Below are 23,702 nucleotides of genomic sequence, written 5' to 3'. Positions count from 1 at the left end.
CTGAGACTCTGTCATATGTCTACTCGCCTTTTTAAGTAAGTTTTTTTTATACTTAAAACACCTGTATTGTGGAGGTATAGGATTGTTAAATGTGTTGGGAAATTGTTGTTGGGGAAGTTCTTCTTAGTCCCAAAATTTGGATGGAGATATTCGTTTGAGATTACCTCAACTTTTGTTATCATGGTAATATAGAAGAGATGAATGACAATAATGTGTTTAAAATTTTCTCAACACCCTTGAGTATTATATGTTGTATGAGATCGCTGCCTAATAGAATATCTATTTAAACGGGCTTGTTGCAGTCGGGATTTGCCAGCCTTAGGTGTGAAACCTTCTGCCAATGCTTGCTATTTATATGATAGTTTAAAAGCATATTTGTTAGAGTGAAATTATGGTAATATGACAGATTTTTTTTTGAGTTTTGAACCACTCTTCCGCAAATATTTCAAAATTGGCTAGTTTTGTTAGCAGTTGAAGACTATTCATGCCCTAGACGCTATGAAAGGTCGTTGTGGTCCTCGGTTTATCAAGGCCCTAAGTTTAAACAGTACTTCTCGGGGTTTATGGATACGACTGCTGTGTCTAATAGTGCCCCCTTTGGTTTTCGCTGCGTTTGGGAGCGTTTTAGTTTTTATTGTCTTAAGATTAAGATTAGATTAAGATAAGATTATTGAGGTTCTGAACCGCGACCTAGGGTCTATTGTTCCCTCTCCTGTATCACATGACCTCCCAAAGCCCCAGCAGTTTGCCGGACCTAGAGTTACTTTGAAATGCTTTTTGAAGTTTACTTTCCTTGTTGTGCCGTCTCTTGGGAGGAGGGCCAGCGGTGTGCTCTCCGCTAGAGCGTCCATCTGTCTGGAGGACATTATCTTCCCTCTCCCGCAGCCTTATGCTGACATTAGCAGCATGGTGTGGTTTGCTGCTAGCTTGATCACCTTATGCAGCGGTGTGAGCTCTAATAAGACCTCCAGTGCCACTGTGGGGCATGTACGCATTGCCCCCGAAGCACAGACACATGCAAGTCTTTGCAGCTTTGACAGTCTCTGAATCACAGAGGACTGTGCTGCTTTGGTGGCCCAGGCAACCGCTCCATAGGTGACGATGGGCCTTACTATCATGGTATACAGCCATCTCATGATGTTTGGCTTGCATCCCCATGATCTGCCGGCTAGGCGTCTGCAAATCATAAGTGCTCTTGTTGCTTTGGACAGCGTTAAGTCCAAATGCCTGCTCCATTTTAGTGTTGAGTCTAGGGTGACGCCAAGGAATTTGACCTCCCTAGACATTTCCACCTCTGCGCCTCCAATTGTTAGGGTCCTCAGGCCCGGAAGAGATCTCCGCCTAGTGAATGGGATCACGGTGGTTTTTGCTGGGTTGATGTTTAACCCTACCGTGTTACACCATTCCTTCGCCAATTTTAAGCCCCTTTGAACAATGTCACAGAGAGTGTTTATTGTCTTTGAGCAATCAATAATGGTGAGCCTGCGTTTTTGTCGCTTCCGCGGGAAATCATCTTCCTTTACTTCCCTTCCTGACGATGGAGCAGACGTTCCATTGCCCGACCATAAAGATGTTCGAAAAGCAATTAGCTTCTCCATCATCGCATATAAGGTTCTATCGAACGTATTGTGTGAAAGATTAAAGCCCATCGACAGCAAAGTGATTGAACCTTATTATTGTGGCTTTAGGTCAATGAAAAGAAGATCCACACACACCACCTCGTAGTCGATTTCAAAGCTGCTTTTGACAGATGTCTGAATTTGGTATTCCTGCAAAACTAATACGGCTGTGTAAACTGACGTTGAGCAATACCAAAAGCTCTGTCAGGTTCGGGACGGACCTCTCTGAGCTGTTCGACACCTAACAAGGTTCGCGCCGCGCTTCAAAAAAAATAACCATGGCAACCCTTTTCTTATTATGCAAATGCAGAGAATTGTAACTAAAATACAATAATTAAAATAAAGCTTTATTTACAACAAATATTAAAAAAATTAATATACAGAAACGTTATAGTGAAGTGTTAGTAAGTGAAAAGAGCATAATATAAGTGAAAAAGTTATTCACAATATACAAATTACCAATGTAAAAGTTATCAATTTTTCAACTATAAATGCAAATATCTTGAAAACTATAAGTCAGCGGCAACTTTTCGTGATCTGGAGAACGTCACCTTTCCAGTGATATCCCTTTTATTCCCGAAATCCGGGGATGCTATTCTAAATCCCAGCCGATTTTTTGGGATAAAAAAATTATTACTCCTGTGTATATAAACTTCTAGTTCTTATACGCAAAACTGCTGTCTTAACGTTAAGTAACAGTTAAAAAAATGCCATAATAAGAAATATTATAGAAGAATAAACGAAAAACTTATTTTAGTTAAAAACATTAGTATTACGACATATAATTGCACCGGCGTCAAATTTTGTTCATTTAAGCTGCAGTTATCGATTATCTACGATTTGATCAGTTTTGCTCTTCATCAGCGCAAAGAATACTTGAATTGGAATATTTTTGGTGTCAAATAAGTTTATGAAAATCTTTTAAAGTAGATTTTTTCATACTTCATTGCATATAGGATACTAAAAATGATGTTAAAAGTTTATTTAAAATGAAAAATGTATTTAATTCATATGCGAATCATGAAACTATCATGGAGTTACGAATGTCTGATAATTAAAATGTGATTATGTGTGTATACTTTTGTATGAATCGATAAAGTGTAATACAATTGCTTATAAAAATGTGTAATTGTTAACCTTTCTGAGTATTTGCCGAAACATCAATGTGAAGACTACTTAGGTTGGAGTTTAATTGGAGGAACACTACAAAATGGTTTCGAAAATATCCTTGATGGTATTTATATTGACATCATATACGAGTAAGTTTGTTTATTAATCTAAGTGGGTGAAATCTTCAATTTTTTCTTATTTTGGATACATACATGTTCAAAAAACTCGGTTGGGTTTTAGAATGGAATCTCACGAAATGTTCTGATCTCGAGATCTCCTTTTATGAGCCCAGGACAATTTTAATACCGAATTCGGAATTTCCCTAAAGTTCTTAAGTCAACACACACTTAAAATGCAAATAATAATATCTTTCAATTTAAACAAAAATCTATGGACAAGGGTCGGCTACAACATTTTGATTTTTTATTATATCTACCTTTAATCTGAATGTAATATCTTTTTACAGAGCATATAGTAATAATTGCCACACCCTCCGGACGCTTATTTTAAGATTTATAGTTCGTTCTAGAGGCACTTATAAAATTTTATAAGGTAAATTTTAGAATAGCATCCCCTGATTTCGGGGTTAAAATGGGTATGTTCGGATAGAGGAGGTCCTCTAGATCAAGAAAAGGGCCGGCTTTAGTAGACCATCCCACGATTTCAGGGTTAAAAGCGATATGGTTGTATAGGGCTGATGCTCCAAATTAAGAAAATATGTAATTATAGTCGCCGCAAACTTATAGTTTTCGAGATATTTGCATTCATAGTTGAAAAGTTCGCAAATTTAATTTTGCAATTTCTCGATTTATAGTAACTTTTTCTTTCATATTATGCACTTTTTATACATTTAAACTTCACTACAATATTTCTACATATTTATTTTATATTAATATTTTAGATATTTGCTTAAAATAAGCATTTTATATAGCTATTGATAGAATTGTTATAAAACTATTTTTTCGCACTTCTGTTTGGCACCAATGCGAACCGTATGCGAACATGAGATAAAATATTTGAGGCAATGGTATTTTCGCATTTTCGAACCAGGTACCTTTGGCCCTCGATATAGCAGCCAGCGAACGGCAATTACCTTTACGGCATTTAAACGAGCCCATCATATTATTCCCCGCTAGAGTTGGGATCATGGGCGTTTTAATTTTACGGCACAACTTACTGCTTAAAATTAAGCCATCTTCTTCCGCAAATGTAATGCACTTCTCCCTTGTGATAAATGTTTCCACAACTCTAGTGATGTTCCACATTTTTTTTTTAGTTCTGCAAAGGTGAGAACATTCGATGCACTTGTACGTACACCGCGGTTGGTGGAAGGTTCATCGAAATCTACAGAGAATACTTAATTAAAAATTTAGAAATATTTGATAACATACCTGATCGTTTTGCACACATTTTATTATGTTTTTTTTTAATAAAAAAACAAAATAAAGTGAAATGAAAAAATTTAATAATTACTGACTGAACACTTGCTTAATTGCTTCGCCAAATTTAAAAGTAAAAGCGAAACAAAAAAGAAACAGTACTTAGTTTCAAAATAAAAATGTTAAATTTGGACTCATCTGAGAAGATTACATTTCGCCAATCAAGTTGAGTCCAATTTTGATGTTCTTTTGCCCATCGTAAACGGTTGTGACGCACTTTTGAGGTTAAAAGTGGTTTTTTGTGGGCCCGACTAGCGTTCAAACCAACCTCTTGAATCCTTCGACGAACAGTTCTTGCGCTTACTTCCGTATCGACATCTTCAAATAACCCCACTTTAATGTCCTCAGCAGTTTTGAAGCGATCCCTCAAGCTGATACTTTCTATAACCCGATTTTCCCTAAAACTTGTCCTCTTTGCACCAGAGCCAGGTTTCTTCTAAGAGACCTGGTTTTATCGAAATTTTTTAGAAATTCCCCTATGGAAGACATGCTGAAGCCAACTCTATCACTAATTTCCCGAATGGTCCGATTTTTTTTCGGAAAATTAAATTATTACATTTTTGCAATTCGGACAGAAAAAGTGTCTGCGGTTTAGAATAGGGCACAATTCCGATTTCTTTGGTGCCGCGATCTGAAGGTGCCGTTGGAAAGGGGAAAACCTCCTGATTAAAAATATATGACGCTTAGTTTACGAGATATTCGACTTTAAAGTTCAAAAATTCCCAAAATTATAACATTTTACTACATTTAAAACACTTTATGCACATTTTTCACTTCAAATTCATGTAATTAAACTGTAAATATTTAAACAATAGCTATTCAAAGTTTTAATGAATTTCACACTTATATTTTAAACTTTTATATCCACTAACACTTCACTAATTCGGAGCCGACTTTAGTATACCATGCCAGGTTTAAGGGTATGGTTGGATAGCGCTGATGCTCCAGATTAAGAATATATAATTATAGCGGCCGCAAACTTGTAGCTTTCGAGATATTTGCATTTAAGGGGCTATAACCAGTGTGACACTTTCAAAAAAAATATGTTTTTTTGTTTGCTTTTTCGATAGTTAATATTTCCAAAAATATCCTCTGAGATCGGCAAGGTCGTATCTTGAATAGTTTCTGAACGGCAACGTTTTAAAGAGCGACCGCTCGTAGGTATAAACATATATCGGGTGATTTTTTAAGAGCTTGATAACTTTTTAAAAAAAAAAAAAGCATAAAATTTGCAAAATCTCATCGGTTCTTTATTTGAAACGTTAGATTGGTTCATGACATTTACTTTTTGAAGATAATTTCATTTAAATGTTGACCGCGGCTGCGTCTTAGGTGGTCCATTCGGAAAGTCCAATTTTGGGCAACTTTTTCGAGCATTTCGGCCGGAATAGCCCGAATTTCTTCGGAAATGTTGTCTTTCAAAGCTGGAATAGTTGCTGGCTTATTTCTGTAGACTTTAGACTTGACGTAGCCCCACAAAAAATAGTCTAAAGGCGTTAAATCGCATGATCTTGGTGGCCAACTTACGGGTCCATTTCTTGGATGAATTGTTCTCCGAAGTTTTCAAGAATATTTTTTCAATGCTGTTGCCAAATAGAACTTTTTTGTGTGGAACTGAACTTGGTTGACATGTGGTTTCAACAAGATGTAGACACTCGCGATTCTATGGCCAAAAATCTCAAGAAAATTAAGTTGGCCACCAAGATCATGCGATTTTTTTTGTTGAAACCACATGAGTCAACATTTCCGGCCGAAATGCCGAAAAATGAAATTATCTTCAAAAAGTGAAATGTCGGAACCAATCTAACGTTTCAAATAAAGAACCGATAAGTTTTTCAAATTTTATGCGTTTTTTTTTTTAAAAAGTTATCAAGCTCTTAAAAAATCACCCGATATATATACATACATACATAAGTAAAACTTTAAACGCGTTTTTCTCGAAACGACATTTTTCAAATTTGCTGACGTCATAACCCAACGAGAGTTTTTGAATATTTACTAAATTTGATTGGTTGAAAATTGTCAATTTGGCATTAAAAAACTACCATTTTTTACCTAAAAAATAGATAAAGAAATATATATAGTAATATATGTATATACGTATGTATATATATAATTCTTAGTCTGGAAAACCTCCTCTACCCGTACATAGCCATTTTAACACCGAAATCCGGAGATCCTTTTTCTAAATCCCAGCCTTAAAAAGGGAATGTGCCTGTGGGGGTTATTGTACGATGCGCACACGGTGGCTGTCAGCAGGAGAAGAGAGTTGATCGTATGATGCGTAGTCCTATGTAGTAATAACAGCGGGCGTCCTCAAGCCTAACGGTTAACTATGTATTCCTTGTTTCGTTTTGTGTCGTATTCGATTTAGCGTTGCTTTTAAGCCAGGCGCTGACTTGCTGACACGATGTTGCCATGTTGTATTAAACGTTGAAATATAATAATATAATATATGTACATATTGTGGGTCGTTCCACAAGAACTCCCCTTCTTGGAGAACGTTATCAAAATTATTGGTAATTTAGGAAGATGATAAGTAGTTCAGCGGAATCTAACGCGTCTCTTGGGTGACGGTGTAGATAAGTTGGAATCGGTTTCAGATGGGCGGCATGATGGCGACGAAAATCGAGATGTTCCAGGTTCAGATGACTCTGGTGAAGTTAATGTATTAAGCGTAGTATTGTTGTCATCGTTGTTGTTCTGATCGCGCTCATTGAGCTTATCGTCGGGAAGTAGATAAACAGGCTTTAGCCGATCTATCGAAACTGTATTGCTTTCGTCTCTGACGTTTACGATGAAATATTTTTCAAGCGTAATGGCTATTGAAATGACAAGTTTGGTGAAAAGGTACGGCATCGCTAATGTCCACTAATAAAACAACGTTCGTTTTAGATTAGATGTTCACGGCATCAGCTATAATCAATTATACTTACTGTTCATTATTATTATGAAAAATGTGAATCGTAATAAAACAAATTTTAATGCAATAATCTTATTCTTATTATTATGAGAATCGAAAATAATAATAACGGGAAAATTTAAATTCTCTTTTCACCAAATGTACACTTCTACACACCACGAGTCAGACTCGTGATAATCATGTTAGGCACAAAAATTATACCACGAGTCAGACTCGTGGAAATACGTCAAGGGGTTAATTGAAGCTTCGAGACGGGAAATGCGTGATTCGACTGCTGGTGTTGTTGTTGCTTCTTGGAGTGAATTTGTGCTGCTGGCAGTGAAATTTCGAGTATTTTGTCTGTCAGAGATGCGAGTTTATCGAGATCCATATCTGCTTGAGATGCAAGTATAGATTGCGTTGTCATCGGAAGTCTGCTGAGCCACTTAGTTCGAACAATGTTGTTAGGAACGGTGTTGTCGAGGCTTCTGAGATGGCGTAGAAATTGCGACGGTTTTCTATCATCCAAGGTCTCTCGATCGAGAAGCTGTTGTTCGTCTCTCTTCTCGAGAGAGCGTAAAGGGTTCGACCAGTGTCCCTTTTAGGCGAGTGTACGGCGTTTCTGTGGGAACGTTCAAAAGAAGATCGGCTTTGGCGTCGAGATCATATAGTAATAACAGCGGGCTTCCTCAGGCCTAACGGTTAAATATGTATTCCTTGTTTCGTTTTGTGTCGTATTCGTTTCAGCGTTGCTTGTAAGCCAGGCGCAGCTGATATAATATATTGTGGCTCGTCCCACAATGCCTTTGCTTCAACATTACACTTTTTATTCAATTTGATTTACTAATACAACCATACCTAAATATTATATAAACGAACCAATATAAATAAGGAATAAAGATTGTGCGCAAAATGCAGTAAATTAATGTCCACATTATTAGTTTTTCGCTTAGAATTCCTTTTTGAATTAGCGGTAATTATTTAAAATATAACTCTGGTCGGCCCAACACCGACATATCCTTATATCCTTGGCATTTTTTTTTATTTAAGCCGCGTATTTATTCGATTTATAATGAACTTTACACTTATTTTGATATCTTTTTATCCGTTAACACTTCACGAATTCGTTTCTTTAATCTAACATTTATTTCTTATTCTGTATAACCTTCTCACACATATCCATTTTATCCCTGAATTCGGGGGAATCTATTTTAAATACCAGCCAAAATAGCAAGCTTTGTTGTCTCTTTCACTTAGGCATCCTTTTGTTGTTCTAATGGTTATCTAATCCCCGTTAGAATGGTAAGGATTATCTAGGTGTTGATGGCTCCGCTGTGAATGGCGGCCAGTGCTTGAGGAAAGACCTTTTAATGTGGAGGTGGTTCCGCTCTAAGCATAAGGGAACATAAGCGTCTCACTATGTAGTTAGATAGATAGATAGATAAATTAATGAGGATTGCACCGCGACCTAAGGTCTATTGTGCCCTCTCCTGACTAACAGCGTCTGAGCTAGCCCCAGCAAATTGATGAACTCCAATATACTGCTAGGTGCTATTGAGGCGATGTGATCCCTATTTAGAAACATGGATCCAAGGGCCTTGGTCCTGCGCCTACAGATTGCCGTGCAATCCATTAGCAGGTGTTCTGGAGTTTCGGGTTCCAGATCGCAGAACCGGCAATTTGCACAAGAAGCTAGGCCCATGTTGAATAAGTGCTTCTTCAATTTGCAATGGCCGGTGTAGAAGGCGATCAGTAGCCTGACTTTCTTTCTTGGGAGATTGATTATGCATTTAAACCTTTTGAGGTTATAACCCTTCATCAGCAACTTTGCGTGCCGCAAGCCTGGAAGGTGTTGCCAATGTATCTCCCTACCCACTGTTACATCTTTGCGGACCTGTTCCTTTATGGTGTGGGGACCCACCGCTATGAAAGGTTCCGGTCCTACCATGCTGGTGGATGCTGCAGAGCGGGCAAGCTCATCGGCCAGTTCATTACCGGCGATGCCTCTGTGGCCTGGCACCCAAATAAGGTGCACCTGGTTGCATTCTGCAAGACTGTTGAGCCGGTCTATACACTCCTGCACCAATAGCGATTTTAACTCGTATGACGAGATCGCCTTGAGTGCCGCTTGGCTATCGCTGAGTATAGCTATACGTTCGTTGCGATAGCCGCGTTGGAGGTTTAACTCTACGCACCGACTTATAGCAAATACCTCCGCTTGGAATATGCTCGGAAACCTACCCATAGGTATGGAGAGTTTTGTGCGGGGTTCTGCGACCCTGCGCCAATGCTCTCTGACGTTTTCAAGCCGTCGGTGTACCACCTAATCGAGCTATCCCTGAGTAGCAGCTCGAATGCGGAGTCGCTCCATTCGGCCTTGCTGCCGAGGGCGATCTTAAACTTCTTAGTGAAGTTCAGCTTTTTGTTAATGCCGTCCCTTGGAAGAGGAGCCAATGGTATGATGCCACTTAGCTCTTCCATGCGTTGGGACGAGATTATTTTACCTTTGCCAGTCCCCTCTGCTGTCATTTGAAGCAGAGTGTACTTGGCGACTTGACCAATTAGTAGATGTAGCGGGGTGAGCTCTGCGCATAGCTCCTGTCATACAGACGCACGCGAGCCTTTGCAGTTTCGATAGTTTGAGTGCTACCGTCGTTTGCTCTGCTTTAGGTGCCCACACCACCGCCCCATAAGTGACAATTGGACGCGCTATCATAGTGTACAACCATCTGATGATTCTTGGTTTGCACCCCCAGGATCTACCAGCCAGCCGGCTGCACACCATCAGTGCCTTAGTAGCTTTGACCATGGTCAGGTCAATGTGCTGCTTCCATCTTAACGTGGAATCCAGCGTGAGACCTAGGTATTTGACCATGTTTGTCATCTCTATCTCCCTGCCTCCGAGTGTTAAGTTTCTCAGGCCAGGCAGAGACCTGCGCCTCGATGGTCGTTTTCAAGGGGTTGATGTTTAGTCCAATACTGTTGCACCAACCCTTGGCTAGACCTAGTCCCCTTTGAACGATATCGCAGAGAGTACTCACAAATTTGCCTCTAGCTATGATAACAATGTCGTCCGCATATCCTTGACAGCGGATTCCATTGTTTGTTAGCAGCACCAGTAGCTCGTCCACGACTAGGCTCCACAACAGGGGGGATAGCACTCCTCCCTGTGGGCAGCCCTTTGTAGTACCGAGACGGATAGTGGTGCCTCCTGATGTGGTTTCAGCTATTCTGGTGCGCAGTACAGCCTCTATCCACCTGCGCACTGTAGGTGCCACATTCCTTTTCTCCAGTGCCCTTGCCACGCTCCTGTGGGACGCATTGTCAAAGGCTCCTTCGATGTCTAGGAAGGCGCATAGCGTCGAGGTTAGCTGGTACAGGGCGGTATTCGTCGATCTGCCCGCTCTGTACGCGTGCTGGTTTGCATGCAGAGGTGCAGTTTCAAGAGCCTTCGATCTTATTTCCTGGTCTAATATCTTTCCATACTTTTCAGTAAGAAGGAGGTTAGACTAATCGGTCTAAAGGATTTAGCCAGCGAATAGTCTTTCCTTCCAAATTTCGGTATAAAGATCACTTTTGCTGTCCTCCAGGGTTCAGGGATATACGCCAGCGCCAGACTATCTCTCATCAGCTGTACAAGGTGTGGCAGTAGGACCTGCTCACCTTGTTGCAGAAGCGCCGGAAAGATGCCGTCCGCACCCGGAGACTTAAATTTGGCGAACAAGGCCGTGGCCCACCTGACTGAGTCCGCAGTAAACAGTTTTCTTGCGAGCACCCAGTCCAGGCGAGACGGCTTGTGCTCTGCGACAGGTAGCCACAGGTCCACCTCAACCATCTCCGGAAAATACGCACGTAGGAGTACCGTAGCCCTCTCCTCCGCATTTGTCGTATAAGTGCCATCGCCTTTTTGAATCGCTAATTCTGTGTTCGTCTTCCTCTTGGCCAGAGCTTTGTGCAGTCTAGCTGCTTCTGGTACTGAGGAGACGTTCTCACAGAAATTCTTGAAATTTTCTTGTTTTGCAGACCTAATCTCTTTATTATAAGCAGTTAGGCTGCTTTTGTAATCCTCCCAATTCCCAATACGCTTGGCTTTATTGAAAAGCTTACGTACATTCGATCGGAGATCCGAGAGTTTACTAGACCACCAGGGGCATTTACGCCCCTTGGTGATCGTCTTTAGGGGGCAGCTGCAGTGATACAAAACTACTCACTACACTAGGTCTCACTATGTAGGTGTTCCATGGGAGACATCAGGAGGCATCCTGTCGTCGTCCGGAGTGCATTGTTCTGACAAGTCTGAAGCTTCCTCATCTGCGTTCCACTGCATCCAGGTGACCATATTGTGCGGAGGAGTTGAAGACCGGCCGGCCGATTGCATTGTAAGTTGCCAAAAACGTTTCTTTATCCTTTCCCCATGTGCTGCCGACTAGCGACTTGAGGATTTTTTTACAGCTCTGTGCCTTAGCGATAATCGCGGTCGTATGAGGAGTGAAGGAGCATAGACTATCAAAAGTTACACCTAAAATCTTAGGGTTATTGACAGTCAGAATTTGGACGCTATCGACTACAATATTAAGACTCCTTGTCCAGTTCGTAAATATGGTCCCTTTGGATTTGGTGGGGGAGAGTGTTAAGTTCCGTGCAGAGAAAAGGCGAGAAAGGTCGGAGAGGTAGCCTTTAACCTCTGAACACATGCCATCGACTCCATTGCCTGACGTCAATCTCGTACAATCATCAACGTACTCAGTTATGGAAACTAACTCCGGAGCTGTGTCAGTTTCAAGATGTAAAAGTTAAGCAATAGCGGGAGAAACACCACTCTGCGGAACCCCAACCAACCGTAGCCACCGCTACGAGGATCGTTCTCTCATAGGGTGGTTACTGGTTGAGGCCACGAACTATCTGAGCGTGTATGACGATTAGTGCTGTGGCTTGCATTTTTCGGAATCCATAGCTAGGCTCAGATGGTGAGTGAAGGTCGGGAGTAGCAAGGCATCAAGTGTCTTCACTACTGGGGAGAGGAGAGTTATCGGACGATAGAACTCCCTTTTGTTGGCGAGTTTTCCAGGTTTCAGTAGTGGGACCACTCTTCAGACTTTCCACACATCGGGTATTTGAAGAGTGGTCAGCGACAGGTTGAGGACCTTAGGGAGGTAGCTTACTCCCGTTGAGCCTAGATGCTTCAGCATAAGCATATTGATTTCATCATGGCCAATGGATTTAGACGATTTCACTTTGTTGATGACATTCTGAACCTCCTCATCAGTGAAAGTAAGTAGCGCGCAGTCTTTTGCTATTTTGCGCAGCCGTAGGTTAACACATCGCCTGGTTTTGTTTACCAAAGGGTGCAGTGAAAATTGCCGGCTAAAGTAGCTCGCGCATTTCTTCGGGTCCGAAGAGGCATGACCATTGAATTGAACTTCAATTCGGTCATCATGTCTCTTCGCGTTAAACAAGGCCTTGACAATAGACCAAAGCTTCCTCACGCCGGTGGAGAGGTTACAGGACTTCAGGTGCTCTATCCACTTCGTCCACCATAGAGGCTAAGGTCACAGTAGTGCGTTGGCAACATGGGCCACATGTGCAAGTCTAAATCAATTGCATGTATTACACCTGACCGACGGTGGGGTTTGGATGAAGCCTTTTAGCGCACAGCAGAAAAATTCCTCCGGGCCCGAGTTGGACTCAATGCCAGCACGATTCAGGAAGGTACGAAGCAACCCTGCTTCAAGGCGTTACTCTAGTGACGACAAACTTAAAATAATACTCACCGATCCAAACGCGGTTAGATCGCCTAAAAAACAGGCTCTGGCCGAATAAAATACGGGTCAATTCCGGTCCGTAGAACCGCCTGTTGTGGGAATCCTTTCTGTATTATTGGTTGATGGTTTTGTTGTATTGGCAGAATTTTGACGAGTTGACAGTCCCTGGCTGAATCCGGGTCTGTTTCGGTTAACAAATTAACCCCACCCGAACCACACCGGTTTTTACCAAAAAAAAGTAAGTAATTTTCCTTATCCTTACCCTACACGAATAGGGTTTCTACATATGGGACATAATTATTCTTATATATTTATTTTCTTACATTTGCTAACACATTAATTATTTGTTCGCATGCAACTATTTTGTTAGAGTGTCAATAAATCGAACTGTACAGAATGTTAAATATTTATTTAAAATTAATTCCCTGCCTAATTACTCTGCCAAATAGATAATCCGGGAACTTTTTTAGCTTCGAATTGAGGTGTTTATATTCAAAGTCCCTTTTCGATCCTCACAACTGGGGTTCACGTCCTGATTTGAGGTGAAGGTTCTCCCATCCAAAACATTATGCAGAGGCCGGAAAAAGTCTGGTGTGGTATCATATTCTATTCATTCCTACAAAAGCTCTTGGCGAGTCATCAAACTTGTTTGACGCCATTCAATCAAAGTAGCCACACGAAACTCCTGTGTTTTCGATCGGTATGAAATCTTTCCGCCATACACGACATACAGATCCATTTTACGTTCGCCATTCAGTAGCGTAGGTTATAGCCGAAACAACAGCGCGCCAGTCGTTTGTTCTTTTCGGAAGGTGTCGCCAATTGAATATTCCAAGCAAAGCCAGGTCCTTCTCCACCTGATCCTTCCAACGGAGTGAAGGTCTTCCTCTTCCTATGCTTCCCCCGGCGGGTACTGCGTCGAATACTTTCAGAGCTGGAGTGTTTTCGTTCATTCGGACGACATGACCTAGCCAGCGTAGCCGCTGTCTCTTAATTCCAGTCAATCTCGTCGTATATCTCATACATCTCATCGTTCCATTGAATGCGATATTTGCCGTGACCAAATCGCAAGGGACCATAAATCTTTTACAGATCCTTTCTCTCAAAAACTCGTAACGTCGACTCATCAGATGTTTTCATCGTCCATGCGTCTGCACCATAGCAGGACGGGAATAATGAGTGACTTATAGAGTTTTGTATTTGTTCTCGTCGAGAGAGGATTTTACTTATCAATTGCCTATTTAAAATTGTCCAAGAAAGGCTCCAAACTTTAAGAATGTCAGCACAAAGTCCCAACCTTAACATACTTTAAGCAGCAGCTGGCTACGCATCGCAATCCGCGTTCCAACATCGGTGAACTTTGTAGTCGGGTATAATGAAGATGAAGGGATATTTTAACATCTGAAGGAATGAGGGTCCAAAAACACCGCCAAAAAGTTAAAGATTGAATAACAATTATCCGTACTGTTTCGTACAGAGGAGAATTTCTATCACCTCATATGCTGATGACATTGCAGACGGAAAATGCAATCGATGGCAAAATCTCAAAAGTAAATGGCTATTTCTCAACCTTTCTCGCTTCTTCTCTGCAAGAAGCGTAACAATAATAGATAAAAATGAAAAAATTATACCCCAAATACAAGAATTAAAATCGTAAATTGGATACTGCAAAATTGTTCAGTCTTTTCTCTCTTGACTGTTTTTATACTCTTGCAAAATATTGCTTCAGAGTATAACAGTTTTTTTCACCTAACGGTTGCACGTATCACCTAAAACTAATCGAGATAGATATAGGGTTATATATGTATATACAAATGATGAGGAATGATCTCAACCCGTCTTGTTGTTGAAATCCGTCCGTCTGTCCGTCCGAGCGTGCAATTTGTAACAGTTAAGATATCTTGATGAATCTTGGTATGCGCGTTCCTTGGCAAAAAAAAGTACAACTTGGTAGATGGGCGTAATCGGAGTCGCTGCCACGTCGATTAAACGTTTTAAAACGCCACATTTGTGTCAACACTAACCCCATAGACTGCAAGCACTATTCTCAAGGAAAATAATTTGGCGCAAGGGATCGCAGTGCGGTAGGCAAGAGCCATCTGTGCGTGAAAAAATTATGAAAATTTTGCGTGACCCCGCCTTCTAATAAGTTTAATGTACATATCTCCTAAACAACTAAAGTTATAAAAAAATGGATGAACTCTGTTGATAACAACTCCGCTCACTCCCCATATATTGGTACCGTTAAAAATTACTAAAAGCATGATAAATGAATTACTAAATACGCTAGAGACATTAATGATATATATGAAATAACTCCCTTCCTCCTTTTTGTCTTTTGAATTTCGCGACAATGTATAAAGCGCAACAGAGCTCGTATCTGGCAATACTATACATCTTTTGAAAGGTCTTGACATAACCTACAAAACGACGCTATGCATGATTATTTTGGATATTGCGTTCAACAGTTATAGACGTATAAATATGGCGTTCACTAACGCTGAAATTCGCGCTATTTTAAAGTTTTCCTTCGTTAAAGGCAAATCCGATAGAGAAACGTTCCGTGACATTAATGGTGTTTTGGGGGATATTACTCTATCACTTCGAACTGCGGAGGAATGGTTTGGACAATTCAGAGCGAGTGAAAACGACACCATGAATAAGCCAGCCGGCGGAAGACCTGTATCGACGAATACCGTTCAAATCATGGATAACATCGAGTTATCGTGGCATCGCCCAGAAGATGGGAGTTAGTCACCAAACCATTTTAAACCATCTGCAGAAGGCTGGATACACAAAAAAGCTTGATGTTTGGGTGCCGCATGATTTGACGCAAAAAAACCTTCTGGACCGAATCAACGTCTGCAATATGATACTGAAAAAGAACGAACTCGACCCATTTTTTTGTAGCGGATGGTGACTGGCGACGAAAAATGGATCAAATACGATAATACCAAGTGAAAACGGTCGTGGTCGAAGGCCAGTGAATCGTCCCGAACAGTGGCCAAGCCGGGATTGACGGCCAGGAAGGTTTTGCTGTGTGTTTGGTGGGATTGGAAGGGAATAATCCACTATGAGCTGTTCCCATATGGTCAGACGCTTAATTCTACCATTTACTGCGAACAACTGGACCGCTTGAAGCAGGCGATCGACCAGAAGCGTCCAGAATTGGCCAACAGGAAGGGTGTAGTGTTACACCAGGACAACGCCAGACCACACACTTCGCTGATGACTCGTCAGAAGCTCGGATGGGAGGTTTTATCGCATCCATCATATAGCCCGACATAGCGCCAAGTGATTACCACCTGTTTTTGACCATGGCGAACGCCCTTGTTGGTGTAAAATTGAACTCAAAAGCGGTTTGTGAAAAGTGGCTGTCCGAGTTCTCCGCAAATAAGGAGGAGGGTTTCTATGAGGGGGGTATTATGAAGTTGCCGTCTAGAATGAAACAGATTATCGAACGAAACGGCGCATATTTGAACTAAATCCGATCACTGTAACACTTTTTATAAAGCATTGAATAAAGAGCAAAAAAGCGGAAGGGAGATATTTGACAGACTAATATAATGTGCCCGTTAATTCGTCTATTTGAGATCAAGAAAAATACATTAATTTGTATGACACAATGTGATTGATAGCACTGGAGATATACGACTGCAACGGCATCTATTGACAAAATACGAAAAGACTTTTTCGACTATCCAATATATTCCGCAAATTTGAGCTACTTCTTCCTGGCTGAAGGTTTGCGAATCTTTTCCGAAGTTGTTTGCCGAGTCCGAATTTTTGCCCATAAAATTAAAAAAAATCTTTTCCTGAGGTTGGCTTTTGTGTTTTCTCCTAAAACTAGAAAAGGAAGGTATTAATTTTAATTTTTGAAGCAAATTTAATAATTTTCACGCACTTTTTTCTCTCCGATATCAAAATGCCAAACAATTTGCGAAAACGATTTCTAGAACATGCCATATCGCACCGATTTCATGTTCGAAAAATGTGTATTCATAATCGCAAAGTGGTATTGAGAACACCGTCTCACGATTTCCTTATAATTTTTATGCTGAAGCGATTGCTGGAACATGCCTGATAGTTACGTTATTTTGCTAATTCTACATTTTTTTTACGCATCAAAACACAGTTTGTTTAATTTAAATATGTACAATATTGATATGTGTTGTTGAGAGATGAATTAATTATACATATTTCGTCTACTTTAACCAATGAAAACTTTTGTAAACTTTTTGTATTATATTTTAGGTGCTTGCTTATGTGTAGAAGTTCATTTTGAGTCTGCGGAAAGTGGTTTTTTTCTAAAACATACACGTCAGCCGCCAATTGCACCGGAAATATCAATTAAATCCTCAAACGTAACTCCAAGTAAAGCACAAACATATGATTCAGTCTTGTCAGTTGATCGTTTCACGGTAGTTCAAACTACACAACCCGTGTCCATCAGAGCGAGTTATGGGCCATTTTCAACAAAGCAAACTGTTCCAGCTCGATATATTGTTCCTGATGTGCTGGAGAATCAAAACAGTAATTTGAATGTAAGTATATAATTTATTACTCATAAAAAAATCAGATAACATTAACACTTAAAATTAAATTATTCATTGTTCTGAAAGACGGTCATCTCACTTTCATTCTAAATTTTTATATAGAAGTTAAAAAAATACCAGATGACAGATAGTTTTTGTTTTATTTACAAATTATAATATTAGAATTTATAAAATAACATACAAAAATTACAGAGGCATAATCCAAATCTATGTATGTACGTCCAAATTTTTTTTTCGTTTGGATTTTTTTTTTGTGTTTTTGAGGCAAAATATTGAACGCTTGATAAAGTACATTTTTCTCAGCTTTCTCTCCAAAAGCTGCTCATTTATCGGAACCGTCGATAAGGGACCACTATAGCACATAGTTGTCATACAAATTCAACGATCGGATTCAAATGTTTGAAAGCAAAACATTTTTATTTAAGGGGGTATTCTGGTCTAGAAGCATGAATTTCATGTAAGTTTTAAAGTGTCGTAAAAAAAAGGCAATTAATATTTTTACTATCCATTTTTTTTATTAGTTATTTGTTAATTTTAGAAGAGTACAGAAAAAAATTAAAAAGTAAAAAATTTCAAAAATTATGAGCTGACGAAGGGGGGGTCTCTAAAAATTTCCACGTGACCATACCCATGATTTCAACCCTCCTAGTTATCTGAAACCAAAAAAAAAAAAAAAGATTATTAATCTAGAATAATGTCGCAATGGCCGGAACTACGGAAAAGTGGGAACTATTTTTTGTCACAAAATGGCGACTGCCTTAAAAAAAAGTTTTTTTGTATCACTTTTTCTGACTATTTCGAATTTTTTAAAAATAATAAAAATAAAAATTTGGGGATGGGGCTAGTTCCAACCATAGACAAGCCTATAAAGAAGACTCTATAAAAATTTCAAGTAAATCGGTCCAGTAGAACCTGAGAAATCGTGGGTATCGTTCCGAAAAAGTCAGTTTTGAGAAAAACGCGTTTAAAGTTTCGCGTAATGTCTTTTGTTCGATTAGTCCCGCCGAACCAGTTTGGATGCCAGGTCAGAAAAATGCCTATATCTCCGAAAATAATTTGAATTTTGAAAAATCCTCTTGTACACAAATTCTTGAATAGTTAAACTTTGAAAATAAAAAAAATAAAAAATTCGAATTTTTTTAATTTCTAGACCAGAATACCCCCTTAACAAAATATCTTCACGATCACTACATCATATAGCTGGCTTACAAGATCTTTTTTCCTTATTAAGTAACCTGAAATCGACTTAATAGTTTATGGATGTAGAAAGAACTAGCAAAACCTTATCCACTGGATGCAAACCGTTGTCAGATTTAGTTATAAACATACTCCTGTGAAAGGTATATTAGCTTTAGTGCAGTCGAAGTCAACGTTTTTTCTTGTTTTGTTTATATAATAATCAATTTAGTGTTTGCTTTCGCTTATTAACATTGGAGTGGGGAACTAAAGAAAATCGTATTGTGGTGATTTATGAGCTTCGGGAATGTTTATTTACCGTTTCATTGATTGTTTTTCTCTAACGTCTACAGTTTACGACAGAAAGAATGGTGACCTCGGGTGGTTCGAACCAATTTAGAAAATTATGTCAACGAAAATGGTTATATCAACCCAATCAATGTGAATACTGATTTGAGATGATCTCCACATGAAACTATTGGGTTATAGTTTTATTATCACAACGGCCTGAACTTCTAACGAAACATAATTTTGTATTAATAAATATTAAGTGTACTTAATACACATACATACATATATGTACGTAGCTTTAAAATGGCACAGGAAATAAAATCAGAGGTTTATCGATCGAGATATTTACATATATACAAATGGTCGGATGCGAAGATTAGCTTAAGCTATGCACATAAGTACATGATATTTACCAGATATATGATATTTTCCAGATAGATAAGTGATGGTAATATCAGGGGAGCTATTACATGGACTTATAACGGGTTTTTCAATAGTGACACTACAAAAGTAGACCAATAGGGACATCAAGCGACGCCATATTTTTTCCCGTTCTTTTGACATTTATCTTTAGTAAGGTACCCCATTTCATCGTGGAAAGATATACGATCGAACAACGAGTCGAAATTATTAAAATTTATCACCGAAGTTCGGAGTCAGTGGCCTCAACTTTAAAAGCGCTACGTCCTGTCAGATCAACAATTGAGCGTCTGGTGTAAAAATTTGAATTCACATGCACACTACAAAATGGTCCCGTGCCAATGAGACAAAGAAGTGCCCGTAGTCGATAATATTGCTGCCGCTAGCGCATCAATTGAGGAATACCCAAATCAGTCTCTCACACGTTTTTCTCAAGCGTTGGAAATCTTTGTGACGTCGTTGTGGAGAATTTTACGAAAAGATCTTGGCCTACATCCTTACAAGATCAAATTGATGCAAGAACTAAAGCCGCTTGACCACCAGAATCGTCGTATGTTCGTGAATTGGGCTGAGCAACAACTTGAAAATGATCCGGTTTTTCATCGAAAAATCATCTTCAGCGATGAGGGCATTTCTGACTGAATGGCTTCGTCAATAAGTTATTGGTCAGGCAGCAATCCACATGTACTCCATGAGTCACCATTACATCCCGAAAAAATTACGGTTGGGTACGATTTATGGGCCGGCCGGCGTATTTGGGCCGTACTTCTTCCATGATGATCAAGCACGGCACGTTACTGTGAATGGGATCGCTACCGCTCAATGATAATCGAATATTTATGGCCCGAATTTTATGATATGGACGTGATCAATATGTGGTTCCAACCCGAGGTCGCCACAAGCCACGCAGTGAATGTCATAATCGATTTATTGAAAACCAAATTTTTGTGAAAGTGGCATCTCACGAAATAGCCCATTGTCCGCCTTGGTCGTGCGATTTGACGCTGTTGGACTATTTCCTGTGGGCTATGTCAAGCCTATGGTCTATTCCAACAGTTGGCCAGCCATTCTTCGACAGACCTTAAGTTGTCGATGGGAATTCGAAATATTTTCGAAGCTAGAAGGGAAATAGTGACCGAGATACTATCAGATAAATAAGCGCCTGGACAGAAAGCAAAAACTTTGACAATTTTTCTTAATTGACGGGCAGGAATTGGGGCAAAGTTTCTTATCTTTGGCATTAAATTATCTTATATTTAAACTAAAAAATCTAAAAAGCGTATTGGTTTTGGGAAAACATTGTGTTCACCGACGAATCAAAATTTAATATATTTGGTTCGAATAGATCACGAAAAGCGTGGAGAAAGATCAATGAAGAGTCGCAAGGAAAAATGTATTGCCACGGTAGGAGTAATGTTATGGTTTGGGAGTATGTGGCTGCATCTGGAGTTGAACATTTGGATTTTTTTTAGTAAAAAATGGAAAAGCATGTGTATCTGAACATTTTAAGAAAAAAATTTAAATTTTAATTGTGCTTAAATCGGCTGTTAATAGCGGCCACTTCTATTTATAACAAGATAACGACCCAAAATACCCATCTCATCTTGTACGTGCAGGGTTGTTATGGAATTAAAATAAATCCATAGGTCCGTCCCGCAATAACCATACATTAATGCTATTCAAAACATCTGGAACTTTTTGGAAAATCGTGTTCGAAAACATCGAATTTCATCAAAATAAGGCCAAAAAGCTGAATCATGGACTTAGTGGGTGAAAATATTCGGAAATAATACTAGAAATTGAGTGGGGAGCATACATCGATGTCTAGGGACAATAATAGCAACAAATTGTAGGCCAAAACCGCTAAAACTATTGTAATTACTTTTGATTTATATAAATAATGCATTGACATGAGTTTTGAATGTGAATTAGACAATAGTTGCGAATATGGTACGATCCATGTGTTGTCGACTTCGATATTCACTCCTCTAAGTTGAATGCTAAATTTTCTGCCATTGTCGTCTGGTGAGCGACGCCGATACAATGGATATCCATCATTTCCAGTTTGCATTTCCGAAAGAAAAGCAATGGGATAATGTTTCGTGCGTTTATTGTCAGACATAAAAACCGAAGTGGGATTGTGGTGTCCGCAAGGTCCATGAACCATATTGGTTTTCATCGCTTCGTATGATACTAAATCTTTCTCAGCATCAGGAATTTCCGCAGAAATTATTTTATCAATTTGATCGGGTGTAACCACCATCCCCATCCAATGAAGAATGTGTGCGTGCGACAAACCTCTTTTTTGCAACTCAACAGAGTACATCCAGCATCCGCCGCCTCATGCTTCACGTCTAAACATGGAGACATTGCGCGTAAACTTTGGCGACTCGTTAATTTCTAAGAATGGCTCAGTCAATGATTATGTGATTTAACGCCTCTATATTATTTTTTCTGTTAAATCAAATATTTACGCCACTCAACCAGCAACGCTCGAGGAGCTTGGGGACAACATTCAGAATATAAAAATAGGATATCTGAAATGCTGCACCGGGTTGAGATGTTTAAACGAAGGTGACCATTTGGCCGAAAAATGAACTTTCTGAATATGTGACGGTTATTTTTGAGAAACGAAAATTAGTTGGTGAAATTTCAGTTTGAATGAAAAAACGAAAATTCCTATGTAAAATGTATGGGAACCTAAAATAAAAATAGCGACACCTTAGAGTTGAGCTACAGCGCCTGGCTTGAGGGAGGATTTCTTGTTTGTCAATCACTAACATTTGAGGGGGTAAGAGTTGTAAAAAATTCAACATTTTTTTTGAAGCACCCTTATTCCTAGAAGAAGTTGCGTAATATTATATCATATGACATAAATGCGTATTGATTAAAATAAAAGCTTTTCAATTTTTATTTATTTGCAGAACACCACAGCGGCACTTATTGAATTACAGCAAACTAATATGCACTTGGATATATCAGCCCACTTAATAAAACCCGCAGTTTCGCGTGACTCACCAGTAGTGCGGGTTCTTTTCCATGCTGGTACAGATCCAGGTGGTCACCTTCAAAGGCAAAAGATATGCGTATTGCTGCACATTTCGTTGAGCAATCAAGTTCCGTTAAAAGGTCGTTGCATGCCTGAAGGTGAAGACAATGTTTGTGTTGCTGAGGTAAGACCATAAAATTTAATTACTAAACAGGAAAAATTTTTACGAAAATTTATGCTGTAGAACTTTGTCAATATATTTTTATCAGGCCTGCTTTTAAGCGTTTGAAAATATTGTCACGTCCAATCATTAATTTGATTATATAAAGGGGGGTTTTAGAGGTGTATTAAAAAACGGGAAATTTAAAATTTCGCAGGTTTGGAGATTTCAAATTTTTTGTTGATTACATACGATGTGCCTCTGAAGTACGATCAAATTTTCAGCGATATTCATTGCTTACTTTATATGCAGCAGCCACTAAGGTGTTTTGTAGAGCTTATTTTTTAGGACTTTCCAACGCATTGAAAAACAAGACAGGTGCGCCATCTCTTGGTAAACTGCACAAATAATATATGTACACCAATGGCCAAAAGTAGAAGCGTACTTTGAGGACCTTAACATGTTTCTAAAATTTATTTTTGGGATATATTCGGCATTTCTCATTTAAAAAATTTATAAAAATCTATTTTAGAGCATTTTCTAAAGTATGAAATAATAAATCTAGGGTGTAATTTGTTTGTTCGTTTATTTGACATTAAGTTTTTGAAAATAATATGTTAATCTTTAGCGATATCATTCACGAACTACAACCTTAATGCCTCTTTTATGGTTCACAGCTTCAACTGAAGTTTTGAAATTTAGTATAATCGATAACAACGCTATCCGTCGAAAACATTACAGTTTAAGTATTAAGGGACTTTGTGGTATTACCGTTGTTACCTAGCAGTGAAAGTTGAACTTTCGCGCAGTTAGTTTCAAAAAATATTAGTTGAAAATGAAAACGATTGAAGAATTTCGTACAAATATGAAAAGCAGCAGTTGGAAAAACTTGTTGAACATGTGGTGAAAAATCCCGAAATTGGACGATGTATAAATAAAACTAAGGTATTGTGGGAAATGATACGAACATGATAAATTAATACAGCCAATTACTTCCGGAAATGAACTATCGAAGAAGCGTTTTGTTCCTCTTCAGTCATTTGTAGTGTTGTTGTTGTTGTTTTAACGGTTATCGGTCCCCCTTAGGATGGTAAGGGTTATCTGTGTTGTCAGCGACGTCATCTAACGGGAGGCCCAGGAAACGTGCTGTTTCGACGGAGTCGGACCAAAGGGGAAAAGGGTGTTAGATGAGTGGGGTTGGTAGGGCATGCAAAAAGGTGGTCAGTGTCATGCGGAGACTCGTTGCATGCAGGACATACATTGGGTATGTCTGGGTCT

The 23,702-nt window shown here is 39.3% G+C and overlaps 1 protein-coding gene across 1 annotated transcript in view; it reads left to right on the top strand.

The window, feature by feature from the left end:
- The first annotated feature begins 2,477 nt into the window (after positions 1-2,477).
- The window catches only part of LOC126760710 (transmembrane protein 132C), a 43,750-nt gene continuing 22,525 nt past the window's right edge, over positions 2,478-23,702 (top strand). The window contains exons 1-3 of the mRNA XM_050476552.1: positions 2,478-2,878; positions 17,087-17,376; positions 22,200-22,448. Of these exons, the coding sequence (XP_050332509.1) occupies positions 2,830-2,878; positions 17,087-17,376; positions 22,200-22,448 (588 nt within the window). The 5' untranslated portion in view covers positions 2,478-2,829. The remainder of the gene's footprint in view (positions 2,879-17,086; positions 17,377-22,199; positions 22,449-23,702) is intronic.

The sequence above is a fragment of the Bactrocera neohumeralis genome, chromosome 5, assembly GCF_024586455.1.
Source record: "Bactrocera neohumeralis isolate Rockhampton chromosome 5, APGP_CSIRO_Bneo_wtdbg2-racon-allhic-juicebox.fasta_v2, whole genome shotgun sequence".
NCBI lineage: Eukaryota > Metazoa > Arthropoda > Insecta > Diptera > Tephritidae > Bactrocera > Bactrocera neohumeralis.
The sequence above is the reverse complement of the archived record's forward strand: the minus strand, read 5'-3'. Positions and strand labels throughout refer to the sequence as shown.